Source organism: Sus scrofa, chromosome 12 (assembly GCF_054392235.1).
Source record: "Sus scrofa isolate SSC_HxYL_T2T_F1_AM1 chromosome 12, Sscrofa_HxYL_maternal_Yorkshire_Landrace_v2.0, whole genome shotgun sequence".
NCBI lineage: Eukaryota > Metazoa > Chordata > Mammalia > Artiodactyla > Suidae > Sus > Sus scrofa.
The window spans coordinates 53,891,266-53,915,814 of NC_139394.1; the positions used below are offsets into that span (position 1 = coordinate 53,891,266).

The following is a 24,549-nucleotide window of genomic DNA, read 5'->3' on the forward strand; positions in this document are numbered from 1 at the left end:
TCATGTGGAAGCACCAAGAGCCAAGGAGATGTAAGACAATTTTTAGGAAAGTAAAGAGGGAAGAAGAGCACTATCAAGTATGAAAGGGGTTTCTTCAGGTACTTAATGTGGCAGATCAGTACTGACATAGTGATGGACAAATACAGCTATGTGACCCTCCAGAGAGCCTACAAACACATGAATTTATTTGTTAGAAATTGTTGCCTGACACTGGTTGGTGTAGAAGTAAGCTGGGCACAGTTGGACTGACTGTTTAGTAAGGAGTACTAGGATAATTGGATATGTTTTAAAATATGAAAAACAATTCTTAATGGATTAATTGTGGAAATCAAAATGTCAACAACTTGAGAAGGAAATACATTTATGATAGGTGCGAATTTATTTATTTAGTGGTTTTGTTTTTTGTTTTTTGTTTTATTTTATTTTTTTTTTCCAGGCTGCACCTGTGGCACATGGAGGTTCCCAGGCTAGGGGTCTAATCAGAGCTACAGCTGCCAGCCTACACCACAGCCACAGCAACGTGGGATCCAAGCCACATCTGTGATCTACACCACAGTTCATGACAATGCCAGATCCTTAACCCACTGAGCAAGGCCAGGGATCAAACCTGCATCCTCAAGGAGACAATGTTGGGTCTTTAACCAGCTGAGCCATGACAAGAACTCCAGGAAGTTATTTCCTTACCCAGGCACAAAATACACAAAACCGGAGTTCCCGTCATGGCACAGTGGTTAACGAATCTGACTGGGAACCATGAGGTTGTGGGTTCGGTCCCTGCCCTTGCTCAGTGGGTTAACGATCCGGCATTGCCCTGAGCTGAGGTGTAGGTTGCAGACGCGCTCGGATCCCGCAGTGCTGTGGCTCTGGCGTATGCCGGCGGCTACAGCTCTGATTCGACCCCTAGCCTGGGAACCTCCATATGCCCCGGGAGCGGCCCAAGAAATAGCAAAAAAAAAAAAAAAAAAAAAAAAAAACAATAGATAACACCACAGAAACTATTGTAAATTTTGACTCTTTGGAATTTAAAACGTTTGTGCTAAATAGACAATGTAAAGGAAGGAGGAAGACACATCACAGACTTAAAGAAGTATGTGCTATGCACATGGTAGTAGGGGATTGGTATTCGGAAAACAGAAGATTACTGCCCACTGAAAGGAAGACCAAAACCCATGGGAAATAATTGACAACAGACTTAAACGGGCAAGTCATAGAAAACACTGGTATGAATGAATAAGCCAAAGAGGAGATATTCAACCAGATCAAAACAAAATTTAATGTAACATGCTTTGTCTTGGAGTGAGTGTAAAGTCTGACAATGTTAAGTAGTCCGGAAGAAATGGAAAAATTAATAAGACCACTTGGAGACCAATTATCCCATATCTAGGAAAGTGCAAAACTCTCACAGCTTTAACTAAATCAGCAATACCGCATCTTGCTTGGACCTAAGAGAATCTCTAACACGTGTTGCAGAAAACATTTAAAGCATGTACACTTCACACAGAAAGCTTAGAAGTGGACGAGCTATTTGTGACTTTTTCATTGATGAGTTCTATATGACAGCTAAAAAGCATGCATTGACATTAAATAATCTTTAAAACTCATAATGTGATGGAAAAAAACCAATTGGTTTTCATCATAAGGCATATCACACAGTATATGTACAATTTAACTTGTAAAATAATACATGCACATGTAGGAGACATATGCATCCCAAATGGGAGTATGTTACTCATTCTAGAATAGCCATCACCTCTGAGATGAGAGGGGTAGCATTTTCTGAAGCGTCTCCTCTGGATATCCTGCCATACACTTACTTCCAGTCTGTTCCCCAAGACTCAGAAGAAGCGTGTCCATACATCCAATATTCTCTTATCCTGTTATTTTGGTTTTTCAGTCATATTGCTCCACTGTTCTCTCAACTGCAAAATGCTCTCTATCTCAACATCACCTCTTTCCCATTAGCTGGTACACATGGCCATTTTAGTCATTCAGTGAATGCTCCTCAATCTTGTAACTCTTTCTAGCTGCCAGCCCAGTGCTTATCTAGTCTTCCTTTTAACAAACTTTGTAGAAACATCTGCTTACTGGATCCCAACGTAAAAGTATCATATTGATTGTGTGCCCTCTTTACAGTAACCAACTGCCTACCCCTCACGTAATAGATGAATTCCAAGTTCTTTATCATGGAGAGAATCTCAGAGCATTCATTCATGAGAGGACTACTTCCGGCAAAATTTAGTTTCTATCTTTACTAAGCGTGCAGGATAAAAGCAGGAATAAATCAGTCTGGAAAGACAAGTTTGGTTAATAGTGTGGCAAATGGAGGCTTTTGAACCAAAACAAGAATTTTGTTTCTTGTTCATTAGGAACTAAGAATCACCATCCCTGCTCGCTAAGAAAGTGGGCTTGTGCAAGTGCACACGCACACACACACACACACACGTGTGTGCACACACACATGCATCTCTCTTTCCCCACCTTGTAGCCATCATATCTTGGTAACTTGGGTCTGCAGCCAAGATTTGAGTCCTAGGTTTGCCAACCTCTCTGTGTGATTGTAGGCAACTCAATCACCTTTTTTTTCATTTGGTAAAAAGACCAAAGAATCCTACCTACCTCTTGAGGATGTGGTGGGGTTAAGGGAGGTGATGTACGTGTGCCAGTTGCCAGCCCTTCATCCCTTGATGTTGGTGAAGAGTTTCTGCTCTAACATTCACAGCATCTACCTGGACAGCAGCTCAGACGCTGCCCGCCAAGTGGTCTTGATCCTATTCCCTTCACTCTTCTTCCATGAAGAGGGAGTTTACAGGCAGCTGGTCCAGCATCCGCTGGCATCCATTTTTGGAGGCAAGCAGAGAATGTGCCAGGAGTAGTCCTGGAGAGCGAGTCTCTGGTCCTGTGTTTCTGAAGCAGAAGAGAGACAGGACTGGAATAGCTTAGGAAGAAGAACCCTGAGATCCCAACCGCAGAACAGAAGGGGCAGAAGGAGCTGTCCTGGTTAGGACCTGAAGATCAGGACTCTAGCTTTCCCCTCAAGGAAGCAAGATGGGTCGTAAGAGAGATCTAATCATGATGTGTTCACCAGATTATAAGGTCCTGAAAAGTGACTCTCCCACATCTTCATTCAGGCCAGAATCCACCTAATTGTTGAGCTGTGAACATCCTTGTATAACTATACCCTGAGGGAGGCAGTGGCTCTCAAGAATGATATTTCCCAGAGTTCTCTTCCAGGAGGAAGGATAGGCAGGATGGTTGTAGGGAGAGTATGTCTCTAGGGTCCAAGCCCTGGGCCGGCCTATTGTAAATGCTTTGTTGGCATATGGACCCTTCTCCTCTGCTGTTTTAGCACCAACTTAGAACCTCCCCTGGGGATCCAAGGATTGTGGTACCAGTAAGCTATTGGTCATTGTATCAGGCTACACAGAAGCTTTTCTGATGTGAAATGTGCAAAGCAAAGGAACTGTAGTTCATCTTTCCTCTAGGATTTGACTTGAGTCGGGTTTGGGTGGTAGTTAGGCCTTCTTTGTCTACCATGCTGACGGGAGGTCTCACCTGTTTTTAGATTCATAGGGATGGCATGGGCCTAGAGGTTATCCAGTCCATTTCATGTGTGTACCACCTTTATACCTGCCCTGGTGAATGGTCATTATCCTATGGCTTAGCACCTCCTGTGGCAGAGAGGTCACTCTGACTCTGTAGTGGGCCATGGTGAGGACTCTGAGTTCTGGCTGGATTTCACTCCAGGCTCCTCCACTCACTGCCTATAACTGACCTGGGACAGTTCTGGGACATAATTCCTTGTCTTTCAAATGGGAGTAATACTAATATCCTCATAAAGTTGTTGTGCGGATCAAATGCATTAATATCTGGCAAATCCTTATAGCAGAGCCTAGCACATAGTTAGCACTAAAAGTCAATGCCAACTATAACTGGTATCTCATTAACTCCTATTCCACTCATGTATTTGTTAGAACCTCTCCAAAACCTATCAGACTATGTGCACATGGGAAATGATAAAACAGCATTTAATTACTTTTTCCTCTACCCAAGTTTCAAGTCACACCATTCGTTTGCTCTATTGTTACCTGCCCTGTGTTCAGATCCACAACACATATGTTAGTCCCTGCTGCGTCCAGCCCTGCAGGGAGAGCGTGATACAACAAAGCACATAGGACTCCTTTGCATCTAGAAAGTCCCCAGGCTTTAGTCCACCTGGCCTGTATTAGGGAAGGTGACACAGGTTAATAAGCAAAATCAGGTGCAGGTCATAATAAAGCTCTCTCTTCGTGGTTGTGTTTTGCACATGTGCCAAATTTGTTGACTGCATCATTCAGCAGTTTCAGTGGTGTCCAACATCTCCCGTGTTTGTATGTATTTGTTGCATAAGAACTGTCTTAGCAAATTTTGATTGCAGAGCATTCATCTGGTGTCTGTGGATCAATCCAGTTCTGCAGACCATGTCCGCAGCAGTTCTCCAAGTTGAACAGTCACATTCAGGGGATTGTGGGGGGGGTCTGTCTCCATCTTCCTGGGAACCTATTATTCCAGCCTTTGGTTATAGGGATGGGGCAATGGTGCTCTCTTTTGTAGCTACTTCCTGCGGGCTGGGGTGACGAGTACTGGGTGGCTGGACATGGTAGGTTCCTACTGTAGAGACTGGGAAAAAAAAGAAAAATAAGGTTAAACAGAGGTTTGGAATGTAGGTTGGTACTGGTGCTGTTGATGGAGGAGTGTCATTTTATCCAAGTAGGTCTTAATGATTGATGTGCTATTAAGACATAACAGGAGTTGGATATGGCATTAAGACATAGCTATCGGTCCGTATACATGTTGTCTCCTTTCTGCTGTTATAAGAGGGGCGCTTGAAAATGTAAGTTTGCAGCTGCCAGCTGATGCTGATTCTTACTTTGAGAACAGCTGGTGGCATCAAATCTGACAGGGTACATAAAGCTTAAAGTTCTTGGAGTTCCCATCGTGGCTCAGTGGTTAACAAATCCGACTAGGAACCATGAGGTTGGGGGTTTGATCCCTGGCCTTGCCCAGTGGGTTAAGGATCCGGCATTGCCATGAGCTGTGATGTACGTCAGAGTTGCGGCTTGGATCCCCTTTTGCTGTGGCTGTGGCGTAGGATGGTGGCTACAGCTCCGATTCGACCCCTAGCCTGGGAACCTCCATATGCCGCAGGAGCAGCTCTAGAAATGGCAAAAAGCCAAAAAAAAAAAAAAAAAAAAAAGCTTAAAGTTCTTAGCACTACAAAGACTTGCATAAAATTGCTCCCATACTATTTTCTCATATGACCTTGGATGTCTGACCCACAGCTACTCTATTCTGCCTTTTTCCTCTGCTAGCCAATGCAGATGCCACTGTAAATGATTTCAGTTTTTCTAGATATGAAAAGATATATGAATTTGGGTCCGTAGAAATCCTTACCTGAAATCTAACTCTCTGGAGGCCTGTCCTGTCGGTTTTCCCAGAGCGCCGAGTGCCTCCCTCCTGATCGCCACGCTGGGCCCTGTTCAGGGGGTGCTGTGGGGCGGCAGCTGCAGTGGCTCACGTTTTCCTCCATGCAGAGGCTGATGGTAAGAGCCAAACTTCAGTTCACAGTGTTTCCTCATGGTCATAAGCTCAACCATAGTTTTGAGAGGCATTTCGTGACCATTTCGTCCCACAGAGCTAGGAATGAACATTCCTAGATCTGGCAAAGGTTTTGCTGACGGGCAACTCAACATGCCATGACTGGACGAGGCCTTAGTAACAGTTGCCAAAAAGTCTCTGGACCACCTACCTTCCTAGTCTGTTATGGTCCAGGAAAATATCCCCCCTTGTTGCATTTTCCCATATCTAGAAATCCCTGATGTCATAGGGAACTGTATGCCATTTTATCAGAGATTTCAGTTACAGATTTGGAAATGCAAGAAATAGCAGTTTTGTGAAAACAGTTAATACAAATGTAGATAGCAGTATTAGTAAAGTCATAAAGGAAAATGTAAGTTAAGAGCTTTCACCCTGTTCAGCTGGCTTAGTCGTTTCTTATCTTTAAAGGAAATTATATACTGGCTTTGTCCATTCAGCCTAATTTCCTAGTGTTACTAGGCTGGTTTTTCCTAAATGGCTTAATTGTTCCCAACATCAAGGAGGCTTTAGAGTCAAATTAATAGAGCCTGGCATCCCCTGGCTGTAAGTCTCACTTGTTGCTAATTGACCTTGAGTAACATTAAAAGAAAATATATTTATGGAGTTCCCGTCGTGGCTCAGTGGTTAACGAATCCGCCAGGGAACCATGAGGTTGCGGGTTCAATCCCTGTGCCATGCCCAGTGGGTTAGGGATCTGGCATTTCCGTGAGCTGTGGTGTAGGTTGTAGATGCGGCTCCGATCCTGCATTGCTGTGGCTGTGGCGTAGGCTGGTGGCTACAGCTCTGATTAGACCCGTAGGCTGGGAACCTCCATATGCCTCAGAAAGCGGCCCTAGAAATGGCAAAAAAACAAAAAAAGAAACAAAAAAACCATATTGACGGCCTGGGTTAGAGCAGGATTTTAACTGGCCAGGTGAGGGGATCTCACCTAATACCATCAATAAGAGCTTTGGAAGGGAGAAACCCATCAGGGTAAATCAGACGTAAAACAACCATATGAGGCAGGTGTGGCGATCTTGGGACAGTGATCTACTTCTGATGTTGGCTTCTTTTGGTCCATGCATTGGGGTTTTTCTCATTAGAGCCTTGTTTTAGGGTGAGTTTGAAGTCAGTCATTCTGTCTATACCCCAGTCCAATGTAGAGGCCCTTCTCAAGTGAGACATATAAATTTAAGGGTTAATTTTCTTCACTTTCCTTGTGCATGTGGCACTTAGAAATTCCTGATAAGAAACCTTTTAGGCTGGAGACAACCCCTTAAATGATACTTTTCCAGACTGTGTATATAGTCCCCTGGTTATCCTGGGACATCTGATATTTGCCCAGAGACAGATTACAGCAATCAGCTTCAGAAAAAGCTTCGATTATTGTTCTTAATACCTCAAAGGTTATAATGAGGTAACAGTGGCAAAGAACTATTTGGGAGGTGAGTTTTAGACAGTCATCTCAATACACAAACCTAGAATATGAGTCAAAACAGTCTTTTTCTTTAAAACTACCCTCATTTTCACCAAACGTAGCCAAATTAGGACTGTAGAAAGTCTCCCCCAAATGGAAAACACACTATTTCTTTTTCATTATTGGGATTTCCAGGGAGCCGGGAGGAGCCAAGCAGCTGTCTTAGATTTCCCACAGCCCTGACTTCAGAAAACCTTGTAACAGAGACCGAATCCAAATTCAAGTTTTGCACGAGCTTACTTTTAAAACTAGTTTACTGAAATTTTAACCTTAGTCCTGACTATGCCCCAAATTCTTCTCATTGTCCACGTCCCACAAACCTTCCATCACTTCTTGTATCCATATTATTCTGCCCCCATCTTTCCCTTCAAAATAACAAGCTATAAGACAGACGGACTTTCTTTTCTCTTAATAAAATGCCATTACCTTCCTCCATTCAACCTAGGTACAATAAGGTATTATACGTAATGTTGGTAACGCTGAAGACATGTCTATATTAGATCAACACACTTTCATCTTAAGGTCTCACAATGAATATCGAATTTTTCCCCAGCTCACGTGAACCAAAAATTAATTGACTTTAGGTATTTTGAGAAGTTATGTAAGCACTTAATTTCCTTCAAGCCAACTAAGTAGAGGTCTTTTATGAATTCATTTTGGCAATGCCATACATGCACGATACACCCAAAGACCCATACAAACAAGCAAAACAGAGACCTCCTATTTCCCATTTCAGAGTTTTAGCCACAAATAAGGTACAACTGTGTAAAATTGTCAGTTGCAGGAGACGCTGGATTCAAATTTATGCTCCTGCAAGGGTTCCAAAATGTGCCTTTCTACACCCGACGTGGATTAAACAGAAACGGAAAGAGAGGCCCTAGACTGATGGGCGCACTTTAAATTTGCTCCGACATGATGCCAACATTCTGGGTGCACAGTACCTTCATTTGGAAACCAAGGATCATACTGAACCATGGCTTAAACAACTCCTCTATCTTAGGTTCTGTTCCCCAGGCCCCTGACGGTTTTGTCCTACATTTAAGTAACTGAGTATAATGTTGACTTTCTTGTGATGGATTCTTCCCCATTGTTATCCTGGTTTAAAGTTTCTACTTGCCACTCACAGTCATGACTCCGTCGAGTGCAAGGCTACTGTTTCCACCGTCTGTAGTAGTTTCACCTCTTCCTGTTCATGGCGACCTTCTCTTCCAGCCCCACGTTGAGCGCCACTCTGCTGTGTCCAGCGCTGCAGGGCAGTGGGGAATCCTGGAAGAGGGAGGGCGAAGTAGAACAAAGCACACAAGACTCTTTTGCATGTAGGAAGTGGGGGGCCAGAAGGCACTCTGTTCTGCAGAACAAAGGCCCTTGGCTTTAGCCCACATGACTTTAATTAGGGAAGGTGATGTAGGTTAATGAGCAAAATCAGGTGCAGGTCATGCTAAAGCTCTCTCTTCGTGGTTGTGCTTTTGCCCATGCGCCAAATGTGTTTACTGCATTGTTCAGCAGCGTCAATAGTCTCCAGCAAGGGTCCAGGACCTGGGCTCCCCAGACAAAGGTAAGGTGACATCTTACTTCTGATTTTATTTACCTGAGGCCTCTCGCTTTTTTCTTGATGAATCTGGCTAAATGTTTATCAGTTTTGTTGAGCTTTTCAAAGAATCGTGTTAGTTTCCTTGACCTTTCATATTGTTTTTAAAGTCTCTGTTTATTTCGGTCCTGATCTTTATGATTTTCAGTTTTACATGAACTTTTGGATTGTTTCTTCTTCTTTATCTAGTTGCTTTAGTTGGAAGATTTGATTGTTTATTTGAAATGTTTAAATGTGTGTCCTGAGGTAGGCCTGTATCATTATAAGCTTCTCTCTTAGAATGCTTTTGCTGCCTGCCGTAGATGTTGGCATGTGTATCCATTTTCATTGGTCTCAAGGTATTTTTTGATTTTCTCTTTGAGTTCTCTGTTGACCCATTGCTTGTTTAATAGTATGTGTTTAGTATTTGTGGGTTTTTTTTCAGCTTCATTCTTATAGTTGATTTCTGGCTTCATCATGTTGTGATCAGAAGCGATGCTTGACATGCTTCCAGTATTGTTAAAGTTATTGAGACTTGCATTGTGGCCTAACATGGGATTCATCCTGGAGACTATTGCATGTGCACTTGAGAAGAATGTATATTCTGATGCTTTTGGAAAGTAGATATGCTCTGCTACTTTTGGATTGAATCTATTGTATATATTAAATCTGTCTGCTCTCTGAGTTCCCATTGTGGCACAGCCGAAATGAATCCGACTGGGAAGCATGAGTTTGCAGGTTCGATCCCTGGCCTTGCTCAGTGGGTTAATGATCCGGCATTGCCATGAGCTGTGGTATAGTTTGCAGATGTTGTTTGGGTCTGGCATTGCTGTAGCTGTGGTGTAGGATGGCATCTCCAGCTCCAATTTTACCCCTAGCCTGGGAAGCTCCATATGCTGTGGGTGCAGCCCTAAACAACATAATAAATAAAATAAAATAAAAAGGGATAGCTTGGGGGGTTGTGATTAGCATATGCACACTGTGGTATATGGAATGACTGGCCAACAGGGACCTGCTATATAGCACAAGGAACCCTGCCCAATATTGGGTGACAATTTGTGTGGGAAAAGAATCTGAAAAAGAATGGATGCATGTACATGTCAAATTGAAGCACTTTGTTGTGCAGCAGAAAATATCACAACATTGTAAATCAACTATAAAAACTTTTAAAAATGCAAAAAAGGGGCACAGTTCTGGAGTTGCCACTGTGGCACAGCCCGTTAAGGATCTGACGTTATCACAGCTGTGGCATAGGTTGCAACTGTGGGAACGATTTGATCCCCGGCCTGGGATGTGGTCCGGGTTAGCCATTTTAAGACAACTTCATGTATATTCTAAGACAGAGCTTTTCCTTTCTAGCTTTTCTTTTCTTTTTCTTTTCTGAAAGAAGAGCAAGGCAAGCACTGTCCACAGAGATGGTGGGGTGGGGCTATGATGGGTCTCAACTCTGATGACACATGTAGCAGCTGCACTTAGAGGAACAAGTGCAGAGACAGAGACCCACTCTGGGAAGGGAAACCACTGGTGACCCAGGAGCTGACTTTCATCAGGCATCTGCAGTAGAGCCACAAGCGTGTTCAGAGTGTGGAGTTTTCTAGCACCCACTGCCCCCGGTGCCCCTCAGTCCGCAATGTCTTCCCACTGAAAGCTCACAGACCATTGTGACCCAGTAGTTATCCCTCTCTCCATCCCTCCACCAAGCTTATAGTGACCTTCTCATAAAAGTTCTGAGAAAAAAATCTACCCAAATGAGAATGCCCATGACTTCATACATTTTCTACTGGCTCAAGAGGTGATTTCCTTCACACAAACTATCCTAATTTAGCAGAGGCTTTTTCTGGCTTCAGTAAAGTGCCATTTCAGACATCGTTGACCAAAGGAGATCATTTTGATGGACGGGGTAGCTCTCTAGATCAGCCCAAGAGCCAGGCAGATAATAACATTTCTGAAAGGAAATCCCAGAGCTACGAGACCACTTCCTTCCCCCTTCTCAGCAGCTGCTCCTGAGGGGACGTAAAGGGCATGGAATAATTACTAAGCTCCAAGCTCCCACAGAGGGCTCATTTGGAGGCTATCTGCGAAGTAGTGAAATAGCACAAGTTCCCTTATAGCCCAGGGCTGAGAACCCTAAGGTTATGCCAGAGATCCTGGTGTTGATGAACAGAAACATCCCCATCACCAACCCGGGAGCAGAGGCAGGCATCCTGGACATGAGCCTGTTAGTATGTTCATTGTTGCACATAGGAATAGCCTTTGAGTGCTTGAGAAGGGTTTTTATTTTAATTTCCAGTGTTGTAGCACATTGAGGAAGGGGCAGTAGGTCATCAGGGTAGATCTCGGGCAGGAAGGTAAGCTCCACAGCTGGGGTAGAACACAAGCACCAACACAGCCCGGTGAGTGTTTGTACAACAGCTAGCACAGACCAGGCTATCCTAGTGCAGTGAGGGTTATGAAGATAAATAAGGCATACTCTCCATCTGTGAAATGTCAAAGTCAAGTAGGAAGGAAAAGCCCTAGAACTGGTTAAGAAAAGTATAATGAAATCTTGACCTTGTACTGTTTGGGAGGAAGGATGATGTAAACCCAAAGTGTTTTTGACCAGAAGACAAGAGGTCCCCTAGGAAGTTTATGGGAGCCACCAAATTGGGGGGGGCACACAGAAAATAGGTGGTGGGGGAGAGCAGGTAAGAGAGGGTCTCTGCAGACTTGATGAGTCCAGAACGGCTCTACAAACAAGGACAGCAGGGGTATTTAGAGCCAGCCTCTCTGGACAGGGCGAATGGACTGGTGAGAGAAGTTTCTTTGACACACTGAAAATCCCAGAGCGAATCCTTTAGGATGACTACGGATTTAATATTCTAGCCCCCACAGGGAGACTCAGAAATTCAGGCACTCTAAAAAAACGGAGTCTGTTTTACAGCCAGTACAAGGTTCTGGACCTCTTGAATATAGTGTCAGTGGATAGCACCCCTCCTTCCATCCACCCATGAATTCAGGGGAGCTACATTTCTGCTTCCCTCATGTTTATGGAACTCAGTTTTCTAAAGGTACAATGGAGTTGAATTATGCATCTTCCTGTGTTCACACCTTCATGCACTGGTATCTATTTCTTGGACATCTCTTTGGAGCCAGGCATTATCTTAGGCACTGGGGAATCACATGATGAGCAGAACACACAAGGACCCTGACTTCTTGCGGGTTTCATTCTGGTGCTGAAGCTGGACTTAATGAAGTAGGTATAATCAGTTATAGCGGTATTGAAAGAAGGGCAGTGAAGGTTGATACTGGAACCCCCAGCAGGCTGCAGAAAGCTTGAGAAGTTCTGTTAGGGACATTTGTGCTGGAACCTCAGGGAGGAGCAGGACTTGTTGGGGAGTAGTGCTAGAGAGAATGTTCCAGGCAGAAGGAAGAATAGCTGAGAACAACCAGAGATGAGGACTAGGGAGTGGAGTTGAGGGGAACCTGTGTGTTCAGGAAGCTGATGAATATCATAGTTGATGCTAGCAAAGCAGGCAGTGTTGGATTGATGGGGGTGTTGAATGGACAGGTCCCAGAGAGACAGTCAAGGTCAGGCAGGCACTGATGGAGGAACTCAGAGCACCCAGGATGGCATCTGCTGGCCATCAGAGGGAGAGCCCTGGGTCCGAATGGACTGCTGGTTGGCCAGTCGGAAGCTATGTAAGCCCAAATGTCAGCTCTGCCTCCCTTGCTCCCTTCTAAAGCACAGGCCACAGTGCCTGGCAGTAAGAGTCACAAGAGAAAAGAGCAGATGCAGATTCTGCTATTTATCCATGTGAGACTTTGGGGGCACCTCATTCTTTGAGCCACAGCTTCTGCATGAGCACAGGATGACAGCAGCGTCTGCTTCCAGTGGCTCTGGAGGGCATTTAAGGTGTTCCCGAGTTAGGGCTTCTGGTCGGACCACCTGAATGCAAGTTCCCTTCCTTTCACACTGTCTCCCCACCAACCTCCTTCCCCTTCTCCTCCACAGGGAGGCGCTGGCAGGAACCTCCTCTGCTGTTTGACTTTGTAGGAGATGCTCTTTATTGGGGGAATATCTTGCTTTGAGCCTGTCCTCGGGTCCAGCAGAGCCAGGCCTGCAGCCCAGTGTCCAAGTCCTGTCCTGTCCAGGTGAAGGGGCACACCCTCAGAGGTCCCTGCATCCTGCTGTGTGTCAGGCCCTCCTCTTGCTGGCCACTCAAGGCATTGCTCACCCCTCTCCCCTTCTCTGCTCCTGTGTGTTGCTGTGGGGACATATTGCTGACAGATCTGCTAGGTTGTACTTTTGATAGCAAGTTTTGTCTCCCTTTCCTAAAGGAGGATTATTCACTGTCATTCTTCGCTCCCATGTCACTTGCCCTGCCTCCCCGTGGTAGGTTATAGTTCTGCATCCCTCTGCTGTCTGGTTGGCCATGAAGCTGAGTGGATATGATGTGTGCCAGTTGCACGCAAAAGCTTTACGAACCATTGTGCATTTCCATAAGCTCTCTTGCTCTTTTCTTTTTCCTTTAAGTGTCCCAAATGTGGGCTGCTTCTTCAGCCTGGGTCCCAGAATGAAGAAGATGCATGAAGCAGTCCTAATCAGAGCCACATAAAACTTTGAGTTGCCATGCAACGTAAGCGAGGAAATAAATCTTTGTTTTTGTGAGTCACTGAGATTTGCAGGTAGTTCAACCATGGTATGACCAAGAAAAGAATGATTACCACATTTTCTTTCTGAGTCTTTTTGAAAATGATTTTTATTTTTTTTTTGTCATAGCCGGTTTACAGTGTTCTGTCAGTTTTCTACCGTACAGCAAGGTGACCTGGTCACACATACATGTGTACATTCTATTTTTTCACATTATCATGCTCCATCATGAGTGACTATAGTTCCCAGTGCTCTACAGTGGGATCTCATGGCTTATCCACTCCCAAGGCAATAGTTTGCATCTATTAACCCCAGATTCCCGGTCCATCCCACTCCCTCCCCGTCCCCCTTGGCAACCACAAGCCTGCTCTCCAAGTTCATGATTTTCTTTTCTGTGGAAAAGAAAAGCTTTTGATTCTTATGTTAGCAATATGCCATAGTTCCTGACATGTAGCATTATTATTATTATTTTCGAAGCATTCCGAAATTTGGGTTTTTAGTTCTTCTTTGGACCCTAGAGTTATTTGGTAGAGATATTTCAGCTATTTCCCGGTTGAAAGGCCATTTTTTCCCTGAGATTGTTCTGCTTTTATTGCCTCTTTTTCAGAGGTCATTTGTTGAATTATGGCTGCTTTTTGTCATTTATTGAAATTTTCTTTGTGGCTTCATATGGTGTCTTTTCTTCCCTATATGTTCTATAGGAGCTTGAAAGGAATGTGTGTTTATTACTACTATTGGAACACGGTGATGTGTGTGTGTGTGTGTATACACATACATATATTCACATGTCTTACTATTTTGTTTGGAAGTATCTATCCTTATTTACTTTTTTCTGTTTTTCATTTTTTAAAAGTTTTATTGAAGTGTAGTTGATGTACACTGTTGTGATAATTTCTGCTGTACTTACTTACTTTTTAACCACTTGCTCTGCTTTAGACTTTAGAGAAGGTTTTTGTCTCTTTTTATTAAAGAGTTTGTATTTCTTGTATCTTCTATAGTTTCCACTTCAAGAAAATATCTGCTGTGTATTTAGTGCTTAGATACTATACTTTTAATGATTTCATTGTGAATGTAGGCTTTATTATTCTAAAGTAATCTGCATACAGTTTAATGGTTTTGGTCCTGATTTCTGCCTTGTTTGAGAACAAGATCACATTCTTTTTTTACATTAGCCCCCAGCTTTTGCCCACCATTTTCATTTTGTCTGAATTGCTTTACTTTAGCTGTTTCTCCTATATACAGAGTAGAATTGGGTTTTGCTTGGTGAGTCAAGTTAGAGGTTTTCTTTTAAAAGGTGCATTGAGCTCTTTTATTCAAGTAGGTCTGCCGTATGATTTTACCTGTCATATTATTTTATGTCCTTTAGCATGTAGTCTGTTTCCTGTCTTTCCCTCTCACCGTGGAATGTTTTTCATTATGCTACTACCTGAATATAACATATCCCCTGTGTTTCCTCCCTTTAGACCATATCTTTGCCCCTTAGTGTAAACAACAGTAACGTTACCTTGTCACATTTATTCTCGTTTTCCACCATCCAATACTGTTTTATTAATAGTATTATCTTTTAGTTTTTCTTTATTCTCCTGAATAAACTTAAACGTCTACTTGATAGATCTGCTTATATTATATTTATTTTCTCGGAACAGTTCCTCAAAGAAAATTGGAAACTTATTATACCTTCTATTTTTTTCCTTCTTCCATTTCTTGGTGAGTTATTTCCATGTTATTAGAGACATTAATTTATGTAATATTTTGTCACCTTTAGCCACATATTCTGGTATATGTGTATATATGTGTGTGTGTGTGTGTATATTTTTTTTCTAGTCTTTTTGTTGATGTTACTTCAACCCTTTCTTGATTATCCCAAACTCATATTGTCATAGTTTCCACAGAAGGGCTGATGGGAACAACATTCTGGAGTTTCCTTACGTTTTAAACTCTGCTCATAGCCCTTATATTCAAAGTACAGATTGGCTGGCATAAAATCCTTGAAGTCCCTATATATCTTTGAGTTTCTTGGGATGCTCTTTTATTCCCTTATGGCATTAAATGTTGCTGTCCTATTGATGCCAACTGATTTTTTTCCGCTTATCAGTTCCTTGACTTTTTGGATAGGGGAGGAACAGCTGGTTACCAGAGGCTTCTTTTTTTATTTGAAATGTCTAATAATTTTACTAAAGCATAGAGTCAGATTCAGAGTACTCTAATTCTGTAATGTAGTGGTGTGGTAACCACTTAATGCTAGTTAAAGGACAGAAGTATTAAAAATAGGAGTTCCAAGGAGTTCCCGTCGTGGCGCAGTGGTTAACAAATCTGACTAGGAAGCATGAGGTTGTGGGTTCGGTCCCTGGCCTTACTCAGTGGGTTAAGGATCTGGTGCTGCCGTGTGCTGTGGTGTAGGTGGCAGACGCGACTTGGATCCCGCGTTGCTGTGGCTCTGGCATAGGCCAGCGGCTATAGCTCTGCTTAGACCCCTAGCCTGGGAACTTCCATATGCTGCAGGTGCGGCCCTAGAAAAGGCAAAAAGACAGGAAAAAAAAAAAAAGACAACAAGCTTATGTGAGCACATGTGCCACGCACACACACATACACACACACAATATTATTTCAGGAAGTATGGAGCTGAGAACTCTTAACACTAAATCAAAACTACCCCTTCTTCATCCTATTTTCATGGATAAGGGCCCAAGAATAAGAATAACCACTGTCCCCTCGTCAGATGGAGAGTCTCTCTCTCTCTCCTCCCACCCCCATTCTGTTTTGTCCATCATCCAATCTTGAGATCCTGGGTTCTGGATTCAGGCCAAGGTTTGAGTCCTTGTTTTACCACCTCTCTGTGTGACTGTAGGCCGTTCAATCCACCATTATTTTTAATCTCACAAAATAACTTCCTCTTGGGTGTTGTGAGGGTCAAGGAAGGTAATGCCTGTAGGATCGTTACTGGCTGTCTGCCCCTTGATGTCGCTGTCATAAGAGTCTCTTCTCCAGCATCCAAGCTCCTACCTGGGGAGTCAGCTCAGATGCTACCACCAGCAGGTCTAGCACCTGTTAGCATTCTTTTGGGGAGGGCAGGCATGCTGGAGAAGGTGCCAGTAGTAGTCCCGGAGCGTGGGTCTCTGGTCCTGTGTTCCTGCGGCAGAAGAGACAGGACAGGGATGGTTTGGTAAGAGGAGCTCCAAATTTTCCAATCGGAGCAGAAGGGGCAGAAGGAGTTGTGCTGGATGGGGCCTGAAGACGAGGACTCCTGCGTTCTTCTCAAGGAAGCAGAATGGGTCACAGGATGGAGGAAACAGTGGCTTATTCACCAGGTTATAAAGTCTCTTGAAACATGTGCTTGCTGAGACTCATTAGAGACTCCGATGCTGTGCCCTGAGGGGATAGAGATTTTCTCAAGAGAAACTGTCCTCAGAGATCTTTTCTAGAAGGAAGAATGGTCCACAGCATTTCCCAGAGAGGGTGTGTCCAGGGTCCAAGCCCTAGGCTGACTATTCTGGCCTCTTTGCTGGAATGTGGGCCCCTGTCCTTTGCTTCAGCACCAACTGAAGCCAACCCTTGGGCTATAAGAACTGTGGTAAAATTGAGCTCCTGGTCTTTATTCTAGGCTATGATGAATCCTGTATAGTGTTCAGTGTCGAAAGAAGAATTCTATTTTATCTTTGGTCTGTGATTTGTCTTGGGGAAAGTTTTGGTGGAACTTACACTTTATTTTTTCTAGTCTTTTGATCGTAAGTCTCTGAATGTGTTAGATTCCTAGAGAAGAAAAGGACCTTGATCTAGTCCACCTCATGTATGTGCACCTTCAAAACAGCCCGGATTAATGGTCATTATGCTAGGACTTAGCCCCTGCTCTAGTGGAGGTTCCTGTGTTTCTATAGAGAAACATGGTGAAGACTGAAAGCTCTGGTTGGTTTTCAGTCCAGACTCTGCCTCTTACTGGCTAGTTAGTAGTGTGTGTGTGTGTGTGTGTGTGTGTGTGTGTGTGTGTGTGTGTGTGTTTATTAAAGTATAGTTGATTTACAGTGTTATGCCAATTTCTTCTGTACAGCATAGTGACCTAGTCACACATACATATATACATTATTCTTCTTGTACTATTTTCCATCATATTCTATCCCAAGAACTTGGATAGAGTTCCTTGCACTGTAGTGTAGGACCTCATTGCTTATCCGTCCTAAATGTAAAAATTTGCATCTACTAACCCCAAGCTCCCCATCCATCGCACTCCCTCCCCCTTCCCCCTGGGCAACCACAAGTCTGTTCTCCATGTCTGTGAGTCTGTTTCTGTTTTGTAAGCAGGCTCATTTGTGCCCTATTGTAGACTCCACATGTAAATGGTATCACATGGTGTTTGTAGTTAATATTATGTTGCTAATGGTCAGCCACATTGTAGCACGTCTCTGTGGCCCTCTCAGAAAAAGGGAATTCTTTACCAGCTGGAGTGAGAGATTTTAATTAGCAAGGACATTGTGTTTCAGCTACACCATGAGGGCAAGGAAGACTATGTCTGACTATGTCTGGGGTGAACTTAGTATTTCCCTGCCCGTACCAGAGATGAGTAGAGAGCACAGCAATTTTTTAAAAAGTCAACACTAGTGAGACTCCTCAGGAATGAGAATGTGGGTAGTCTTACTAGGTGAAGACCAATGCCAGTGATCTGACAGCTCTCCCAGAGATCTAAGCATCAAATATGTGGTCATCCCTCCTCTGAGCTCCAGTGTTCAGGTAACACCTCCTTTTGCCTTTTGTTCCCCTAGCTGAGAGAGGATGTAACTTCTTTCTGAAGTCTTTAGTCTCTGGGTTATCTCAGAATCTTTTTTCACCTTTTATTTCCCCCTTTTCTCTTGGGGGATATACCTAAATCTCTAATTCCCTATGTTAAATCTTCTTGATTTCAGCATACCTGTTGTACTGTCTGTTTCTGGAGTAGGTCCTTATTGACATTCCAGGTATATAATAGCTGACATATCCAGTATGATTATGCATAGTCATGATCTATTACAGTTTAGAGACTAATATTTTCCTATCTTCATTTTGCTTTCCACCAGTATTCATTGGGTGCACTTTATTTGACCACGACTGTGAAAGGTACGGTAACATGTTAAGACAGCTCCTGACTTAAGAGGCATGCCATTTTAAACATAGGCGTCAAGTAAAAATGACATTTGTGTAGTGATTTCTAGCTTTAATAGCCTGAACCATTGTGATCCTTATACCTTATGACACTAGTAGAGCAGGTATTATCTTTACTATGTGGGTGTAGAAGCTGAGCTTCAGTCTTTCTCAGCTTTCTTGTAACAGTCACTTGCTTAGCTGGGCGAAGAACCCCATATTCCTGCCAAAACAAAACAATGTGTGCAAAGTGGTAATTTCACTAACATGACTCATAGTTGTTATAAGATTTCTGAGAAGAGGAATTTCTCGCTGGAAAGTGCGAAGGCAGCTTTTTGGAGGGAGATGATATTGGGCGTGCATTTCCAAGCGGGTCCTAATTGGGGACTGTAGCCTCCAATGGATGACTTCACGTTGGTTTTAAGGAGATTCTCTTGCTGCAGAGTTTCCCCAGAGCAGCCTTCATGTCCCCATTTCTCAGAGTGTAGATAAAGGGATTTAACATCGGGGTCACGGCCATGTACATCACAGTCATCACTGCATCCTTGAGGCTGTAACTCGTCAGAGGGTGGAAGTACATGCCCATGACTGTCCCATAATACAGGGAAACAACTGTGAGGTGGGACCCACAGGTGGAGAAGGCTTTGCGCACACCCTTGGTGGATGGAACTCGTAAGACCGCGGAAAAGACCCGAACATAGGAGATGATGATACATAGTAATGGCACGGAGAAAACACCAACCCCCACGTACATCATCTTCACGTTGAAGTGGGTGTCAGAACAGGACAGCTTGAGCAAAGAGGCAGCATCGCAGTAGAAGTTGGCCACTTCCTTGTTTGCACAAAAGGACAGACGAGCCGTGAGCAGAGTGTGGGGGACAGCATTGGCATTTCCAACCACCCACGACCCAACAACTAACAGGACACAAGCCCCTGGGCTCATGATTGTTGTGTAATGAAGTGGGCGGGTGACGGCCATGGCACGATCATATGCCATAGCAGCCAGGATGTAGCTATCCGTGTTAGCCAAGGCAATCATGAAATACATCTGTGTTAGGCATCCCCCAAAGGAGATGGCCTTGCTGTGCAAGAGATAATTAACCAGTGTCTTAGGGATGGTTACAGAGGATAAGAAGATGTCGACAAAGGAGAGGTTGGCCAGGAGAAGATACATGGGGTTGTGAAGGCGACTGTTGCAGCAGATGGCCAGGATGATGAGCAGGTTTCCAGTCACTGTGATGGGGTACATGAACAGGAAGAGGATGAGGAAGAGGGTTTCCTGTTCCTGATGACCACTGACTCCCAGCAGGATGAAATCCAGGGCAGAGGATTGATTTTCTTCCGTCATCGCTCCTTTGTGAAGAAGGGAGGAGAAGAATCCAGAATTATTAGGGACGCACTGTGTCTAACACCTTCTGTTTTCACCACATTAGGTCATCTGTGTTTATACTTGGACATGCTGCATCCAAAGACAGCTAATACTGGTGGAAAAGCATCTCTGTTCACCAGTTGGACTCACTGTCAGAAAGCCATTTACCCATGTCTACGACGTGGTCATTGTGAATCAGAAGTGCCCATCCTCCAGAGCCCAGACACCTTGGATTTAAGTATTTAACAGATAATTAAATTTAAATTTGCAAGTGTTAGATACGTTGTTAGGCCTCATGCCAAAACCACGAACATGTCAAAAATACAGTTTGTGTATTCATTTATTCAATATCTATGACATAGTCTCTGCTATGAAGAAACCGGTTCTCACACTAATGTTTTTATGCATTATAGGGAAAAGACAGCATTTTGGAGTATTTGAGGAAGGCACTTCATTACAGAGAATGTGTTATACATGGAGCACCCTGGAGAATTCGGTTGTTCTACTGACTGATCCCAGAAGTATTAGGTGTCTACACTGGTGTTATACGATTATAAATCCGAGAGAAAACTGGGAATGGATTCTAGCAAAGCAAGCCTAGTCACATTCCTCCCCAAGTATCCTGTTTTCAAAGTGTATTTTTACTATGTGTCTTTTCTAAACCCTTAGGTTTGTGTAAGTAGAATGCTTTTCTCTTTGGTTTTTCCCTTCCTTGGCTTCATTATTTCCTCGAAGGAGTCATTTGGTTCTATAATGTCTTCAGCTGCTGCTTAGTCAGGTCTACATCTGTCGATGTAACCTCTCATTCCTCTCATTCCACATTTGTCACACTCTAACATGCCCAACCGAACCCCATCCACTGCACACCCAACCTAAATAGTTGGCAAGGTTTTTTGAAGAGGAAAGCTATACCTTGTTGATTTTCATCTCCTGCAGAGAGGCTCTTGTGAAGTACTGTTCATTTTGTGTACCAATCAGCTTGCACTCAGTATTTCTTGAATTATATCCAGGTTTACCATATGGGCTTCCCACATGCGGGGTGCTCTCAGGCACTCTCATCCTTCACTTCTCCATCCTGTCTTCTTGATTTCTTCATTTAAAATAATTTGTATGTATCTCAGCTTTTCCACTTTCTGTCTCAGTGCTGTAGTTTTGACCACCATCATTTTCTCTCTGAAATATTGAAATGCTGCCTTACCGGCTAGACTCCTGGTTCCCTCCTCTTTGGTATCTTGTACTTTGTGGCCTTGCTAAGTGTTGGAGAGACTGCTAGCTGCTCACCCGAGTCTACTGGGTTTGCTTGTTGGGCACTCAGCTAGACTCTATTTCCCGGCCTCTACGTTGTGGACATGTAATTGAGTTCTAGCCAGTTTACCTGTGTGTTCCGGTTCTGGGCTTGCTCCATACTCTCTTTGCCCTCGTGTCAGTTGAATTAAAATGGCCAGGAGGCTGAATGAATGGTGGGGGTCACAGGGTGGAATGAGCCTGTGTCTTTAGTTCTCTACATCCAGGAGAGCCACGGCTCACAAGAAGACACCTACTGGAATTGCCACATAGGAGAGAAATAAGCTTTTATTCTCTTAAACCATGACACATTTTTTTGTTGTTGTTGTCTTTTTAGGGCTACACCTGTAGCATATGGAGGTGCCCAGGCTAGGGGTTGGATTGGAGCTACAGCTGCCAGCCTATGCCGCAGCAGCATAGGATCAGAGCCATGTCTGCTACCTACACCACAGCTCACAGTAAAGCTGGATCCTTAACCCACTGAGCAAGGCCAGGCATCGAACCTGCATCCTCATAGAAGCCAGTCAGATCCATTTCTGCTGAGCCATGATGGGAATTCCCCTTACACATTTTTTCATCCATTTGTTGTTGTAGTCCATTAGGTCCAAGTAATTCACATTTTTCTAAAGAACTGCTTCTCAGCAATGAATTCAACCTCTAACTAATTCGATCACCAATTCTCATTGTCTCCCATTGTATATATGAATGATATGGGAGGACTTGGGATGCATATCGAACTAACTTTCCCCCAAGTGTGATGTGCTTTTTTACCTTTGCACCCAAAGGAATTTAATTTTCTCACTTCCTTGAAATGCCCTTAAGCCCCCTGCATAAAACACTTAAAGGGTTGCCCTGTTCAACAGAGCACTATAAACATTTTTTCTTTGTCATGTAAGAAGTAGAAAGCAAAGAGCAAAATGGAGCAAATGCACAGAAATTATGGTTGTCTACAATGAAAATATAAGGGAATACATGGATAAACTAATTCATTTCAGGAAGTTAGCTATATATAAATCAATATTAAAAATAGTCAATCCTGGAGTTCCCGTGCTGGTGCAGTGGTTGACGAATCTGACTGGGAACCATGAGGTTGCAGGTTCGATCCCTGCCCTTGCTCAGTGGGTTGACAATCCGGCATTGCCATGAGCTGTCGTGTAGGTCACAGACGTGGCTCAAATCCTGCGATGTTGTGGCTCTGGCGAAGGCCAGCGGCTATAGCTGCGATTCGACCCCTAGCCTGGGAACCTCCATATGCTGCAGGAGCGGCCCAAGAAATGGCAAAAATACAAATAATCATCATCGTCATCATCATCATCATCATCAATCCTGTTCCAATACTTCGGTAACAATGAATTAGAAATTATAGTTTCAGAAAATCCCTATCCACAGTAGTAAGAGAAATTTTAGATTCTTAGAATAATTCTAACAAAAGCGCTTCAAGAGTTGTGTCAAATAGGAGTTCCTGTCGTGACTCAGTGGTTAACGAATCCAACTAAGAACCATGAGGTTGTGGGTTCAATCCCTGGCCTTGCTCATTGGGTTGAGGATCTGGCATTGCGTTTAGCTGTGGTGTAGGTGGTAGGACATGGCTCGGATCCCATGTTGCTATGGCTCTGGCATAGGCTTGGCAGCTACAGCTCTGATTTGACCCCTTGCCTGGGAACCTCCATATGCCATGGGAGCAGCCCTAGAAAAGGCAAAAACACACACACACACAAAAAAAAAGGTGGTGTCAAATATTACAACATTTTATTTAATGAAAGAAAAAAATACCTAAAGCATTTATCTAAATAATATGTATTAATAAGTTTTTATCTAAATAATATGTAGATAGGACTTGATTTCTTAAACTGAACACAAAACATGAGACAATACTGTAAAATTTAATTACCTTCAAACCAAAGCATTTGTATGAAAATACAACCCAAAAGAGGGGGCAAGACAGATCATGGATTGAAAAAGTTATTTGCTCCACATATATCAGTAAAGGATTAGTATTTGAAATATGCATGAGTCCTATAATCTAGGAAGAAAGGAACTAAAAATATAGTAGGAAATCATGGGCAAAGATGAGAACAGGCAAGTCATAGAAGGGGAAGCTGATGTGGTCAATAAGCAAACAAACAAAAAAGACATTCAACTAAATTAAAAATCAATTTAAATTGTTCATTCAGAGTGTATACAAGTATAATTTTAAGTGTTGGGAAGAAATGGAAGAATTAGTATTGGCATTTCAGGAAAAATTAGCCCATCTCTGGAAGAGCTGGACTTCATACACCCGTGATCCAGCAATTCCACATCTAGATGAGACCCTAGAGAAACTCTGACATATGTGTTCAAGGAGAAAAGGATGAGTGTTATCATATAGGAAACTTAGAAATGGCCTCCGTACAGAGAAATGGTTAAGTAAATTGTGCCCATTTCTTGTTAATGAATTCTGTACAGCAGTAAAGACTAACTGAATTCATATAGTGAAAGCGAGCGAATTCATATAGACACATTTTTAAAAATAGGATGGAACAAAGCAAGTTACTGGAAGATATAGTCCACATCACACAATATATACACACTTTAACACATAAAAATACAACACACGCATATGTAGTAAAAATATAAATCCTAAATGGGAATATACTGTCCACCCAAGAGGTTGCAGTTTTCTCTGGAATGTGAGGGAGAAAAATATAAGTTTGGATGGAAACAAAAGTAGTTTTGAATGCATCTGTAATATTGATTTCTTTAAAAAAAATGTGGAGCTAATTCGACCAAATCTTATATTTTTAAAATCTAGATGATGAGTTTTGGTTATGTTTCTTTCTCTGTCATTCTGATGTTTTAGTACTATCATCAGCAAATTTAATTTAAAATTAATATTTCACATGTGGAGTGATATTTGGTCTAGAGAGTGGCCATGGAGTTGGATGATGCAGGTACATTTTTCACTGAATGCAGGAGATAAAGAGAGTGTTCCTTGTGAAGAGGTTAAAAAAAAAAGGAAGCTATTTACACTGGGAAGGGGGATCCAGAGGCCAAATACAATGCTCATCTAGACTTATTTATAGAGATGTCTGCTTACTGGACCCCAAACTGTATTTATAAAATGCAAATGTGATTGTGTCTGTCTCTCTAAATTTACTCCTTGTCTAGGCATCACCTAAAAGATGAAGTCCAAATTCCTTATCACGGAGGGAAAACTCAAGGACAAATTGTTGAGAAAGTGGAGGGTAACTCCAGGCAGAAATGTGTCATTTACCTTTATCAGAAGCTGAGGATACAGGCAGGGGAATAGGAGGAATTCACTCAGGAAAGGAGGTTGTGGGTTATTTGGTGGTGGGTTTTGACCAACAGTAATTTGTCCTTCCTTTGGTACGAAGGTGGTAGAGTGGATCTGAGCAGAACTAACCTTTGCTGATAATGCAGACATGGAACCTTTCGTTTAATATAAGCATAGATATCTGAGCATGTATATTAAATGGCTGATCCATAAGGCAACGTTCTGA

At 43.0% G+C, this 24,549-nt stretch overlaps 2 protein-coding genes and 1 long non-coding RNA gene across 4 annotated transcripts in view; 1 reads left to right on the plus strand and 2 right to left on the minus strand.

Moving 5' to 3' along the window:
- Window positions 1–1,254: 1,254 nt before the first annotated feature.
- Window positions 1,255–8,454, minus strand: LOC146398343 (uncharacterized). Its single transcript, XR_014820365.1, has 4 exons — window positions 8,215–8,454; window positions 5,431–5,573; window positions 4,086–4,656; window positions 1,255–2,904 (listed from the first exon to the last, which is right to left on the minus strand). It is a non-coding gene; the product is annotated as an uncharacterized LOC146398343 (long non-coding RNA).
- A 130-nt stretch (window positions 8,455–8,584) lies between these two features.
- Window positions 8,585–24,549, plus strand: part of LOC100517239 (olfactory receptor 3A10) — a 179,489-nt gene continuing 163,524 nt past the window's right edge. The window contains exon 1 of one of the 2 annotated variants that reach the window (XM_084985677.1): window positions 8,585–8,645. The gene's annotated coding sequence lies outside the window, so the exon portion shown is untranslated. The remainder of the gene's footprint in view (window positions 8,646–24,549) is intronic. The other variant, XR_014821597.1, reaches the window with a different exon arrangement.
- On the minus strand, window positions 18,806–23,174 carry LOC146398344 (olfactory receptor 1A1-like). Its single transcript, XM_084983159.1, has one exon. It carries the CDS (start codon window positions 19,742–19,744, stop codon window positions 18,806–18,808), a length of 939 nt encoding a protein of 312 aa, XP_084839285.1. The 5' UTR covers window positions 19,745–23,174.

Excerpts from the sequence above, each read along its gene's own strand:
- LOC146398344 (XM_084983159.1), bottom strand. The coding sequence starts at position 19,744 with ATGACGGAAGAAAATCAATCCTCTGCCCTGGATTTCATCCTGCTGGGA.